We start from the raw sequence: 10,411 nt of genomic DNA, 5'->3' as shown, positions 1-10,411 counted from the left end.
TGGATGCGAAGGAGGTAACGATAATTATCAAGTGGAGTGGCAAGGAGTTCCCGATCGAGGACCTCACCGAACACGACACAGTGGCCGTGCTGCGGCACGAGATTTGCAAAAAGACACAGGTGCGCCCGGAGCGACAGAAGCTGCTGAATTTGAAACATAAAGGTAAGCTCTTCCGGCAAAGTAGGCTCGATGGATTTTTTCTTACCCCCGGTTTTCGGCCCACCGCAGGGAAGCCAGTGACGGATGATGTGAGGCTCGGGGTCCTAGAACTGAAGCCCAACTTTAAGCTGATGATGGTAAGTACCGGAACCGTGTGGAGTACGGCCCGGGATGTACACTGATTGGAGCCCGTTGACGTCACAGGTTGGGTCGCTGGAAAGCGACATTATGGAGGCATCTTCACGGCCAACCGACATCGGTAGCGTCGTGAACGATCTGGACAAGGAGGAGGAAGATAATGTGCCGCTGGAGAACAAGGAAATCTATCTCACAAAGATCAACAAACGCATTAAGGAGTACACCATCAAGGAACTGAATCCGCCGCGGGAAGGCAAACGGCTGCTGGTGCTGGACATCGATTACACCATCTTCGATCATCGCTCGGTGGCCGAGAACGGTTCGTGTTATCTGTGCAATCCGGTCATACAGGGCTCCACTAATTGTCCTTTAATTGCTTTTTATGCTTCCCCCGGGGGTGGATGGTTAGGCGCCGAACTGATGCGACCATATCTGCACGAGTTTCTGTCGGCGGCCTATAAGGATTACGATATAGCGATATGGTCGGCGACGTCAATGCGATGGATCGTGGAAAAGATGAAACTGCTCGGCGTGACGGATGAGTCCCGGGATTACAAGTTGGTCTTCATGCTCGATGATGCGGCCATGATCACCGTGCTGTGTCCGCTGCGTGGCGTTATCGAGGTGAAGCCGTTGGGCGTTATCTGGGGTAATACTAATGTTATAGTATACTAATACTTTATATATATAAATTACATATAGATAGTAGTATTATTATATTAGCCGAATATAAAATATAAGTATATATTTATATATATAGGAAAGTATAGCCAGTATTCGTCGAAGAACACGATAATGTTTGACGATTTGCGGCGCAACTTCCTAATGAACCCAAAGTCGGGCCTACGCATCAAGCCGTTCTCGGAGGCACACCTGAACCGCCACAAGGACAAGGAGCTGCTCAAGCTGGCCAAGTACCTGAAGGCGATCGCGGAAAATTGTGATGATTTCGATACGCTGAACCACCGGCGATGGGAGGACTATCTTTCGAAGAAACGTTCCAGCTAATGCTCCGTGGTAAATACGACTGCTAAGAGTTTATGAAACAATCTAGTTTTAAGGCAGATTGCTTTTCTTTAATGAATAATTCTCTCAAACAGAAAAAGGAAAATGGCTCTGTCTTTGAAAATGCTTCCGTTTCAATTTTGTACGTTATCCGGGGTCCGTGTTTCGGTTTCGTGGACTACGAAAACCGAGCCCCGACATTAACGTAATGTAGTTCCCTTGAACCCACTTATGATCCATGTTGAGAACCCAGTAACATGCATGTTTAATGGAATGGAATGCAAGAGATGAAAAGGGGTGCCCCTTTCGATTATTGAATCCTTATTATTCGTTCACTCATCATTTATGAAACTTTTATCTTTTTCTTTGGCCTTCTTGCTTAAGTGCATTCTATTTCTGCCAGAATGCCGCCTCTTTCTACATAAAACCGAATACCCTGGACGATACCCTGGACTTGTTCGGTCGATATGAGTCGCCTCTTCTCATCGCGATTGAACGTTTATTTCTCTGCGCTTTATCTGTCGTATTACTTATCATAGCCGCCTTGGTACATTCAAATTAACCCAATCCAGACATGCCGACATTCTAGGCGTCGAATTACCTCCAATGGTCAAGCCACGAGGTTCCTTGCCTCTACCTGCCTCCTCTCTCTTCGTGGTATTTTCCTCCTCTCCCCCTCTCGTAGTGAACGAATCAATTCTTGTATGGCGCGTTGCTTTGTGGCTTTTGGCTCACGCGAGTGTGTGCGTGCGATGCGGTTCCAAGGAAGCCAAAACGCGAAGGACCGAAGTTCGCTGAACAAAATAGTGGAAAAAGATTTGTGTTTTATTAATTAAAACCCCGTTAGTGTAAGCCATTTTTGGCTTTCCAAGAAGGCCTACCATCGGCTGTCCGTCCTCATGTGTTGAAGTCGCGACAACTGACCTGCGGGGATAGTGTTTAGCCCTCAGCTCAGCCTACCTTGCGGGCACGACCGTGCCAAGCAGCATCATGGAGCGCTTCTCGATTAACATTCTGCATCAGCAAATCTACCGAGTTTGCCGGTTGTGCGGCGTGGACCATCCGGATAAGCTGCCGATCATCGAGGACGACGATGTGGTAATCCTGTTCGACGAGGAGGACGAGGAGACGAGTTTGGTGAAGAAAATCGAGGAGTGCGTTGGGATTTTGGTAGGTCAATCGCGGAGTTAGTATCGGGCGATGATAGGAAATTAATTGAGAGGCCATTCCCTTTTGCAGGTGCATAAAGACGACAAGATGCCACAGCTAATCTGTCAGCTGTGTTTGGAGAAGGTGAATGATTTCTACGAATACCGGTCGATGTGCGCTGCAACCAATGTGCAAACCCGCACCCTTCTCAACCTGCACATGGTCCATCCTGTGGTGAAGAAGGTAAGTAAGATAGAACGACGATGTCCGGTCGAGTCCTCTCGCTAATGTGTGCATCGTGTTGCAGGTGAAAATCGAATTGCCTCCGGTGCAGGAGGAAATCGTACCGGAAATCCCAGAATTGGAAGAAATGGAAGATGTGGAAGAAGTGGTCGAATCCAGAAGCGCACTAGCTACCAAAACTACTAATCCAAGGGACGATCGCTCCTCTATGGACTACAACGGGGAGTCTGAAGATTTGGAAAAAATAATTCCAAAGAAGCGGATTAAATTTCAGCACGGATGCGAGTATTGTAAAGACGTATTCACGGAATCACTGGGACTGCTGGAGCATTTAAAGCGCAGGCATACGCCCCGGGTGTACCGGTATGCCTGTTACACGTGTTGCGAATACTTTGAAACACAGCGCGATCTGAAGGACCATGAATCCTGGCACAAGGCAACACGCACAAAGTATCAGTGTTTTAGGTGCAGTAAGAAGTTTGTCGCCAGCAAAACATTAACAACGTAAGTAGTTTTCGAAGCGCGTGAATCACGTTACTTACCAATCTTTCTTCATAATGCTACACTATTGTCCTCCTTGCGTGACAGTCACATCGATACAAATGCTTGTGTGCGCCCGGAACGTTCGGTTGTTCCCGTACAACTGGTACCCGATTTACGCTGCCCGGAATGTAGGAAGCTGTTCAAAACGCGGAATCTGTACGAATGGCACTCGTGCTTTCTGAAGGCAAAAACGAACTGTCCCAAGTGTGGCAAATTCTTCCGACAGAAGCAACCACTTCTGCGGCACTATATATTGTACTGTTCAGGGACGCTACCCATCAGGGAACCTCTTTGGGAAACGCTGAAAAACGAAGCGATTGAAAGCAAGCCGGACATTTACTTCCCTCTCGAACCGGTTCCAGGAGGTACGGGTGCGATGGGAGATAGGAAGCGAGCACGTGGTCGTCCACCGGGCAAAAAATCTTCAGACCAACAACAGTTTAACGATGAGATGAAGGTGGAAGCGGAAGAGCAATGTGAGCTACCGTATCCTCCACCGCTCGAGGTGTGTATGACGGTGAAGTCCGAAGAGCCAACATCTACAATCCCGGCTACTGGAAGGCTCTTGGACGATTCTCCGGTGACGTCGCGATTACGCTCCGGAACCATGCCTATTAATTCCTCCGATTCTGCAACTACGAGTGTGGACAAAAAGGATAGAAGAAATCGTCGGACGCGATCCTCTACCATCGTAGAGGAGGAACAGGAGGAACGAACTGTGAGGGATACTGATAGCGCCACAAGCGAAAGCACCCTTAGTGCTACATCCCCAACCAAGCCACCCATGGTGACACTGTCCATGGAAACGATCAAACAGGAGTTTCTTGAAATGAATGAACTGCGAAAGCAGCTGGCAGGAAGTTTGTCGCAGAATGATGAGCCGCCGACCGAAACACCCAAGGCCAGTGACGAGGTTAATGAGAACACCCACGTTGCAGGGACAACAGAAGATGACCATGCTGGGGACAATTGGCAAGACGATGGCAATGACCATTCTAATGACTCGGACGATAATGCTGCTTACACTCCTCTTCCGGAGATGACAAACACTGATGAGGTGGCTGATGGCACCGAAGAAACTGTTGCAAGTGAAAACGCAGCTTCACCATTAGAAAATCCGGTACACCCAACAGGGGAAAGTGGCACAGGGGAGATCGAAGGAGTGGAAAGTGAACACATTTCACTTCCAGCGGATATTGCGATCAAGCAGGAACCTCAAGACGGAGGTATGCCAATCGTGCAGAGTCCGCTTCGAATAACGATTAAGAAAGAGAAAGGTCTGTTGAATGATGGCGGTGGTGTTTCGGGTGGGACTATATCCTGGACGATCGAACCTTCTGCTACGGACGATCCACTGTATCAAGCCGCCGTGCCAACCAAACCTTCAAAAAGGACTTCTCCCTCAAAAAAGGCATCGAAACGAAAAGAAAAGCGATCGCTGCCGAGTGATACCCACCGAGAGGAACGATCCGTAAGCAAGAAACCAAGGCAACAGTGTCCGGTGCGTGTTAAACAAGAGGTGCCGGATCCGGAGGATGATAATGATGAAAATCAGAACGATTTACCTATCGCTGAAGACGACGGATCTGTTGTGCGGATCAAGCCGGAACCGATTGATCCGGGTTACATAGAGCGTCCAATTAAAAGTGAATTTCCCAGTGCATCTTTACATGCCCATGCGCACCAGGATCATAGTTCTGACTCCGCGAATCAAAATGAAGGTATGGATACCGTGAATGAACCAGTTGTGGCATTCGATGGAGTGCACATAAAATTGGAACGCTTTGCTGCCAATGACAATTCCGCTAACGATGGGATAAACAATTCATCGTTCTGTGGGGTCGGAGAAGAAGTTAGAAGCAATCGGATTGTATCAAATCCCTTCTCAAAATCGGTTCGAAAGAGCGATGAGAACACTTTGCGACGCAAAACACAGGAAGCCAAAGCCAAGAGTAAATTGAATAAAATGATCAATCCTTTTGCGCTAATGAAACAAAAGGCTACGCAAGACCAGAGGCGCGCTATTTCTGATCTACCGACGAAGTCCACGCCAGCGATCTCCGAGGTTGATTCAAGCGATCCTGCTGCGGATCAATTAGCATTAAATTCATCTCCACTGTCGACAAGTAACTTATTAAACCACCAAACACACGCAGAGGACAGTTCGGCTTCCGAAATAGAAGCCGCACAGAAACCGCAAAGTGAAATGAGGCAAGAGTTTCCTGATTTCGGCGGAACTAGTGGAGAAAATGAAGAGAATTCCAGTAATTCTACGACAGACGCTGTAACGAAACAGTCAAATGATCATAATTTAGCAACAGCTATTGGAAACAGTGATGAGAGCGTTGAAAGTAATGAAGAAACAGCGCAGGATCAACACAGTACAGAAGTGACTGATACTGCGAATCCGTCGTCACAACTATCAGTTGAAAATGAAGATGCCATTGATAATATGAATGAAGATCAGCCGGTAATCGCGGAGTTTACATCAAAGCTTCTATCAGTTAATCAAAGTGAAACGCTAAAAATGAAATCAATAGAATTTCAGAGAGATAGCAGCGCTGGTGATGAATTTAAAGAAAATCTAACGAAATCTAGTGAAGTAAATAATGAAATACTAGATCAAGCGCTAAGTAACAGTGAACAGAGTATAGATGAGGATGATAGTAGGAATAATGTAATAAGCATGGAACAGAAAACCATGGAAATTCCAGAGGTAGCTCATGCTTCTGATACAAAAGAAGTTAAGAGTAAAACCAGTCCTCCCAAAATGGTAGAAACATATGCTGCTACTCCTGAGGAAGAAGCAGGATCTAGCAAGCAGGATCTTGCAACATCTGATATTCCTGAGGATTTAGAAAACGATCAAGAGTTGTTACCTTCAACCGATTCCAGCGAGGTGGACAATAGCGCTGGTAATTTTCAATCGAATGTTGGTAGTCAGACTGGAAAAGAGACAGTAAATCCTATAATAGGTGCTTCGTCATCGGTGGCCGATGAAGGATCGTGTAGCGCTAAAGCGAAAACCTCTGCAGCATTAGATGTTTTAATGGATGGCAGCGAGGTGAGAAGGTCTAGCTCCGAAAAGGATGCAGAAGTTGTAAACGAAGTTTCTCATGATTTATCAGTAGTAAACACGGACAACATAAAGCAGCCCGCCTCTAGCGTCGCCGAGAACGCGACAACACTGAGTTAGGCTGGTTTCCTGAGCGATTAGTCGTGAGAAGTCAACCAACAATGGCATTCGTACTGCGCCTCGATATGCATTGCATTACTGTGTTTTTTTCCTATGTAGACTAAAGAAAACGGGACTTTAAAATAAGTATATCAGCTTACTGGCTTTGTAGAGAAAAAGTGAAAACCTACTTTTAAGCTAATTCCGCAGCATCTTACCGAGAGAACAAATAAAAACTTGTGAATATATTACCTCGTACGAAAGAAGAAACAGAAGAAAACGGATTTGATGGCGGACCGAGACCGAACGAAACAACGTTACCAACGTGCCGTTGCCACTGGCAACGAGCGGCAATTTTGTATGTTTATTGACTCTGTACTCAGAGTTCTAGTTCCAGCGAATCAAGTCGTTCCAAAAGATGATAACTCGCGAGGATATCGTTGCCCTTGAAGAGCGCTGTCTGGAGCAAATTCGTGAGGATAATCTCTATTCGCTGAGAAACGATGCCAAGCTACGGGCGGTATTATCTTCTAAAAACTATGAAGAGTTTAAGTAAGTTATCTTGAGCGTAAAGCTAGTTGGAAGGCACGGTCATGGGTTATCCTTGGGATTTGCTTTCAGAAACATCGTCGATTCAGCGCACTTGACGCCCCTTAGCGCCAGCGACAAGAATAATCCCAAAACGAAGCACCGCATTTGGAACAGTTCTTCGCGCGATTAATTTCGTTAGTTGTATGGGGTTGAATAAATACGTTTAGAATGTATTGTTTTTTTTCTTGCATATGGAATCACTTTGGGAGTCTAGTCTAGAGTGAAGATTCGCTTCGAGATGTCCTCCACTAGCCAATCGATCGCCTCGACCAATTTCCCCCCGGTGACGGCGCTGACACCTTGAATGGACCAGTGATGCGTTTCGATTTTATCCAGTTCCAGTATGTCCTTAATTTCGACGCCCGTTAGCGCTCCGGGAAGATCCTGTTTGTTCGCTAGCACCAAAAGCGTAGCACCGGCCAACCGTTCCTCCTCCAGCAGCAGCGTCAACTCGGCCCGACAGGACTCCATCCGCATCCGATCCGTGCTGTCGACCACCCAGATTAGCCCGTCCGTGCACTCGAAGTAGTTGCGCCAGTACGAGCGGAGCGACTTCTGTCCCCCGACGTCCCACATGTTCAGCACGTAGTCATTGTAGTGCAGCGTCTTGATGTTGAATCCGAGCGTGGGCGAGATCTGGTCGATCGGTTCCCCGTTGAACCGCTTGAGGATGGTGGTTTTGCCGGCGTTGTCGAGTCCGCTGGAGCGAGTAAGATATCGTGAATATGGCAATTTCGGGATAGTATTTCCCCTTCGAACTTACAGTAGCAGTATTCGCATCTCCTTTTCCTTTTGTTTCATCTTCTTCAGGATCGATAGAAATCCCATTTTGCTGGCGTTTTTGTTCCGATCAGTTTTCAACGGTGCACACTTTCTCAGCCCACTTGTTCAACGGCGATGATGGCGCGGGAGTTGGGAGACGACTGGGATTTACTCTTATCACCTTTATCTTGATGTGTCCTTCTGGCTGATGATGATGGAAGTTCCGGCGAGGGTTGAGCAGCTGCGGATCCCCGTTACCACTTCCAGTTGCGGATGCGGATGCGAATGCGGATGCGATTGTTGTTGTTTTGGTTTGGCCATAATTCCAGGGTTGTAGCCCAGTTTGCATTAAGCCTGGGACGCACGAAAAAAACGAAACAAATGAAAAGAAAAAACCAAAAAAAGTACGGAACTGAATTCACCACAGAAAAGTACGGAACTGAATTCACCACAGAAAAGGACGGAACTGAATTCACCACAGAAAAGGACGGAACTGAATTCACCACAGAAAAGTACGGAACTGAATTCACCACAGAAAAGGATGGAACACGTTTCAGAGCAAAACAAGAACGTGATTCCACTGAAATTCCACTTCCATTTTCCGGATTTATGCCGGATTCTGTGTACTCTCGATAGCATAAAAGGTAAATATCGCTCGTTCTGGAGTTTCTTTCTTCTGGAGCATTCTAACAGCTTATCTCGGCATCAGCCGCGGGCCACGAATGCTCACACCTCGACTGCATAACGGCTGGGCGTGCAGCGTCCGACTACGGCACTGTTTTAAAATCAAGATGTGCGCGGATCTACTACCGCCGGCCACCGTCCGCGGAATGCTTTGGTATCAGTCTTTGCTTCCAGCGCGCGTTTTTGCTGTTCCGGTACACGTGTTCCATCTCCTGCGAGCACGTGTCGATGGCAAAAGAATCCTGCTGGAAGAGTGCCATCTGTGAGCGTTTTGGAATTGACTACTAATCGCTAACGGATTCTAACGGAAAGAGAGGTTTTCCCGGCAACGGGCACTTTATAGAAATATTAGTAGCCCTGTCTCACGATCGTGCATTTGCTACGAACAGGAAATACTGAATTTGAACTCATTAATAATAAAAATATGATCACGATAGCAAATCGACCTTCATGGGTAGTATTTCTTGGAACAAGAGTTAATTAAATACACCCTTTTCTGAAATGTAATTTAAAGCATGAAGAACCTGAAAAGTGCGACCACAGTTTTTGCAGTTATCTCAGCCAACCGCAAGTACACAATAAAAGGTCTCAAAGTATTTTCATTTCGAGTCTGCCTTTTCAATTTGTTCGTCACGTTGCGAGTGCACAAAAAAAAAAAGAGCGCGCTCTTCATTACGCCGACTCGAACGCGGCCATTGAACGACACGCGAGCTGTACCGTCGCGTGGGTGAAGGAGTTGAGTGGAGTTGGGCGCTGCAAAATCAGTGGTGCAATTCAGGCAGCTTGAAAGCATTTATTTACATATCGTTACAAATATTCCGCAGTATTTTTCCCAGCACCACTCGTTGGCTGAGTGTGGCAGCTGATGTACATCGATCACGCGAAGAAGATGCGCTGCCTGTAGAGTCGCGCTTTGCTGTTGTCTGCCTTTCTGTCGTGAATTTGGGGATTCGTTTTTGGCCATCTATTCCATTTACCAACGTTCTACTGAGGGCATACCAGCCGATACAACAGGAGCTACGGCATGCTTCGGAAGCCTCAATTGAATAAATCTCTCCCTATAATTGCACTACAGGACATCCTTTAATACAATCGTTCTCCGTCAGGCATTTACTTTCAAATTGCGTTTTTTCCAACTGGGTTTTTTTCCACTCTCTCCAACGAATTCACTTATCGTACCGCGGGCTTCCTCTCAATGGATTAAACTTATTCAATCAGTACCCCTGCACGAGTTAACCTTCGGGGCACCGTTGCCTGCCTGAAAGGCTTACGGACGGTCGCCCGTTCGGCTCATTATCAGGAAAGCAAATATCTGCAAACAGCAATTAGCGCGAGTGAGCCGGAGCCGTTTGAACGGACGAGCCGCGTTTCCTGTTCCCGCGAGTTTGGAAGGACGCACGCGAACGAAAGGCGCAGTTTCTGCTGACTCCGGTTTCGCCTCGTCCATCGCTTGCTTCCTTCGCTTCCCTATTGTTGTTGGGCGAATGTTGAAGTAGTTGCATCATTTCCGCTCCGATCAATAGTCGCTGCAGTTCCAGTCCGGTCCAGGCTCCTTGTACCGGCGTTCTCTCTGGGGTCCGTGGCTAACCATCGGGCCTTGTTGGCCGTTTAATTAAAGATTTGAGAAATGGGCAAGCAAACTTGTCCAGAGTGGACGCCACTAGTGGACGAAAGATGCCGTTTTTTTTAGTTCTCTTCTTCCCCTATAATCTCTCTTTCCCTTTTTTTCAGGGAAATTGAACCCGAGCCTTTGGTGCCGTTTCTACAGCCTTTATCAACGACTTTACCGCGCTCGACGCAGAGCAGCTGTTCTTCACTGTACGGGTGATAGTTGGCTGGCCTCGACCTTCTCCGTTGGTGTGGCCGCCAATGCGGTTAACTAGGTCGGCGCCACCGGGCGAACGGTCATTGTGCTATCGCGGAAGGTACTCGATAACGAAGCACAACTCCTCGAGGCTTGCA

At 47.2% G+C, this 10,411-nt stretch overlaps 4 protein-coding genes across 4 annotated transcripts in view; 3 read left to right on the top strand and 1 right to left on the bottom strand.

Moving 5' to 3' along the window:
• The window catches only part of LOC126574236 (ubiquitin-like domain-containing CTD phosphatase 1), a 3,105-nt gene extending 1,709 nt beyond the window's left edge, over window positions 1-1,396 (top strand). The window contains exons 4-8 of the mRNA XM_050234303.1: window positions 1-162; window positions 229-296; window positions 364-616; window positions 707-946; window positions 1,058-1,396. The exon at window positions 1-162 is cut by the window's left edge and continues 184 nt beyond it. Coding sequence (XP_050090260.1) covers window positions 1-162; window positions 229-296; window positions 364-616; window positions 707-946; window positions 1,058-1,305 — 971 coding nt within the window. The 3' untranslated portion in view covers window positions 1,306-1,396. The remainder of the gene's footprint in view (window positions 163-228; window positions 297-363; window positions 617-706; window positions 947-1,057) is intronic.
• A 682-nt stretch (window positions 1,397-2,078) lies between these two features.
• On the top strand, window positions 2,079-6,757 carry LOC126576365 (streptococcal hemagglutinin). Its single transcript, XM_050237610.1, has 4 exons — window positions 2,079-2,472; window positions 2,542-2,694; window positions 2,759-3,198; window positions 3,283-6,757. The coding sequence occupies exons 1-4, from the start codon at window positions 2,293-2,295 to the stop codon at window positions 6,431-6,433; spliced, it is 3,924 nt and encodes a 1,307-aa protein (XP_050093567.1). The 5' UTR covers window positions 2,079-2,292; the 3' UTR covers window positions 6,434-6,757.
• Window positions 6,758-6,766: 9 nt separating this feature from the next.
• LOC126576367 (coiled-coil domain-containing protein 103) lies at window positions 6,767-7,167 on the top strand. Its single transcript, XM_050237613.1, has 2 exons — window positions 6,767-6,964; window positions 7,034-7,167. The coding sequence occupies exons 1-2, from the start codon at window positions 6,831-6,833 to the stop codon at window positions 7,131-7,133; spliced, it is 234 nt and encodes a 77-aa protein (XP_050093570.1). The 5' UTR covers window positions 6,767-6,830; the 3' UTR covers window positions 7,134-7,167.
• Window positions 7,151-8,055, bottom strand: LOC126576366 (ADP-ribosylation factor-like protein 2). Its single transcript, XM_050237612.1, has 2 exons — window positions 7,767-8,055; window positions 7,151-7,703 (listed from the first exon to the last, which is right to left on the bottom strand). The coding sequence occupies exons 1-2, from the start codon at window positions 7,829-7,831 to the stop codon at window positions 7,214-7,216; spliced, it is 555 nt and encodes a 184-aa protein (XP_050093569.1). The 5' UTR covers window positions 7,832-8,055; the 3' UTR covers window positions 7,151-7,213.
• Between the last annotated feature and the right edge of the window lie 2,356 nt (window positions 8,056-10,411).

The sequence above is a fragment of the Anopheles aquasalis genome, chromosome 3 (genome assembly GCF_943734665.1).
Source record: "Anopheles aquasalis chromosome 3, idAnoAquaMG_Q_19, whole genome shotgun sequence".
Lineage (NCBI taxonomy): Eukaryota > Metazoa > Arthropoda > Insecta > Diptera > Culicidae > Anopheles > Anopheles aquasalis.
The sequence above is the reverse complement of the archived record's forward strand: the minus strand, read 5'-3'. Positions and strand labels throughout refer to the sequence as shown.